We start from the raw sequence: 2,500 nt of genomic DNA on the forward strand, positions 1-2,500 counted from the left end.
TTAAATTCAACACTGTGAAAGCGTGTTCCTCAAAGTGTTAAATTGAACTCTCTGAGGTTTAATTCAACACTTACGATCTGTAAAACAGTGGAGTTAACACTGAATAAAATAGAGAGACCGTACTCTCAGAACATATATACTGGGTGGGAAAAGTGACACATGGGCTGCATTTATTATGCGTAGTGTAGCAGCTTGACTACTTTGCAAGATTAAGTCTGTGTGCAAGAACTTAATAATTGTGTGCATCATTCAGAATTTCTGCTTATTTTTATCTGCCTCTGTGGTGAAAAGTGGGGGGAACATTTTGGCAAGGAATAAACAGCCATAATAGGACTGGTCCTCCATTTTTGATTAACTTTGTGATGAGCTTTTGATGACAATTTTACAGTCCATTGACAAATGCAAACATGTTGAAAAGGACTGCAAAACAGTATATTCATAGTAAAATGTGTTCTCAGCAGACATTTGTAAACAGAGGCAGATGGTCAAAACTGGCATTTCTTGGCAAACACACAGCGGATGATGCTGGTGTCTGGATTACTGTTAATTAGAACAGAGTGTTTATACAGAGATGCTCTAGAACAACATCTGGCACACATTCACGCGTGTTTGCTGTATTGTGAACGCAGGTCTGGTACTGTTGAAGCAACTCATATCTGACAATGTGGTCTGTTTCAATTTACAGCAGATTCAGTGTCTTCCATGCTGTTAGAAGTTGGTGAATTACTGAAACGGTTTCAGAAACGTTTTTTTTTTTAAAAGCGACTTTTTGTTGCTTTGACTACTGATTATCTGGCTAGTGGATTAATGATGACTGGGTTAAGTTAATGATGACTGAATAGATAATCTAGTGGCATAATCAGGGAAACATTATTTTAAGATAAAACCTTCTAACTAACCTGTTCGCCCGGCAACCGTTGCCGTATTGCTGAGCTCCCCACTGTGCGAAGTAACCACGGCGCTGTAGAGGCGTCCCGGCACCAGGCCTTGGAAGACGTGCTCCGTCTGCTCCCTGCTCAGACGCTGCTGTGCCTGCTGGATGCCACCAGGCCCATATAGCGAGACCAGGAGCTCGCTTAGCTCCCCAGGCCCCAGACGCCAAGTCACGTGCAGGGTGTCTGTCTGCTCCTGGTGCCTGGCCTGCAGACCCACCACTGGAGATGGAACTGATGGTGGTGAACAGAGAGGCAGAGAGAGAGAGAGAGAGAGAGAGAGAGAGAGAGAGAGAGAAAGATGAATACACAGGCAAAACACAGATAAGGACAGAAAGAAAAAAGGATACTAATCAAGGGAAAGAAAGATACAAGGTGAGAGAGAGAGAGAGCAAGAGAGAGCGAGAGCAAGAGAGAGAGAGACTGAGAAAGAGAGAGTGAAAGTCAATGACCTTATCACCATAATTATAAGGGCCTGACCTCATAATCATCTCTGCCTTGGTCAGTTACTTCTACACATGATCCTTTTATCAATTTACAGAATAATTACAGAATATACATGTCTGCTTTTTCCTGTCTTGACCTCTAACGTAAATTTGAAGATGGCTTTATCCACATTATCATAATTGTATTATCTTTGTCATATAAAATTGTTAGTGTTAACTCGGCTATGGACACCAGTTACCTCAACGCATGACCATTTTGTCATAAATAACTTTCATGGAGCATTCCACATTTTACGATCGTGACCTCTAATGTAAATTTGAAGATTCATTGTGAAGGGGATTTAGAAATGGCGAGTGGAGAATCTTGATCAATCTTGAGCCATATGATGATGCTCGACTCCATCCACTTGAAGTCACACACTAATTATTCTGCTTGAATATGCACAGGTGCTCAAACTACATGGGCACACACACACAGACACAGACACAGACACAGACACAGACACACAGACACACACACACAGACACAGACACACACACACAGACACACACACACAGACACACAGACACACACACACAGACACACACACACACACACACACACACACACACACACACACACACACACACACACACACACACACACACACACACACACACACACACACAATGATGATGGGCTTGAATATGTCAATAAAAGTCAATCTGTCTCCGTTCAACCAGCCGTGCATGTTCCTATGATGTTCACATGATGAAATTTAGCATCAGCTCCAGTGATTGAGAATTAAGTCATGAATACACCATAATTACCCTGACATAGACACAGACACAGACACAGACAGACAGACACACACACACACACACACACACACACACACACACACACACACACACACACACACACACACCCCACACACACACACACACACACACACACACACACACACACACACACACACACACACACACGCACACACGCACACACGCACACAATGTCACTAAATAAGTCAATGAAGTCAATCTATATGATGATGATGTAGTCTCGACTTCAATGATAATAACTGAGTCATGATGAATATAATTGCCGGTTGGTTTCACAAGCCTGTGACTTCAGACACGACA

At 42.6% G+C, this 2,500-nt stretch overlaps 1 protein-coding gene across 3 annotated transcripts in view; it reads right to left on the reverse strand.

Moving 5' to 3' along the window:
• LOC134463655 (receptor-type tyrosine-protein phosphatase beta-like) overlaps nucleotides 1–2,500 on the reverse strand; it is a 97,564-nt gene that overhangs the window by 68,694 nt on the left and 26,370 nt on the right. For all 3 annotated transcript variants that reach the window (XM_063216853.1, XM_063216852.1, XM_063216851.1), the window contains one exon: nucleotides 900–1,166. In XM_063216853.1, coding sequence (XP_063072923.1) covers nucleotides 900–1,166 — 267 coding nt within the window. The remainder of the gene's footprint in view (nucleotides 1–899; nucleotides 1,167–2,500) is intronic.

The sequence above is a fragment of the Engraulis encrasicolus genome, chromosome 15, assembly GCF_034702125.1.
Source record: "Engraulis encrasicolus isolate BLACKSEA-1 chromosome 15, IST_EnEncr_1.0, whole genome shotgun sequence".
In the NCBI taxonomy this organism is placed as follows: domain Eukaryota; kingdom Metazoa; phylum Chordata; class Actinopteri; order Clupeiformes; family Engraulidae; genus Engraulis; species Engraulis encrasicolus.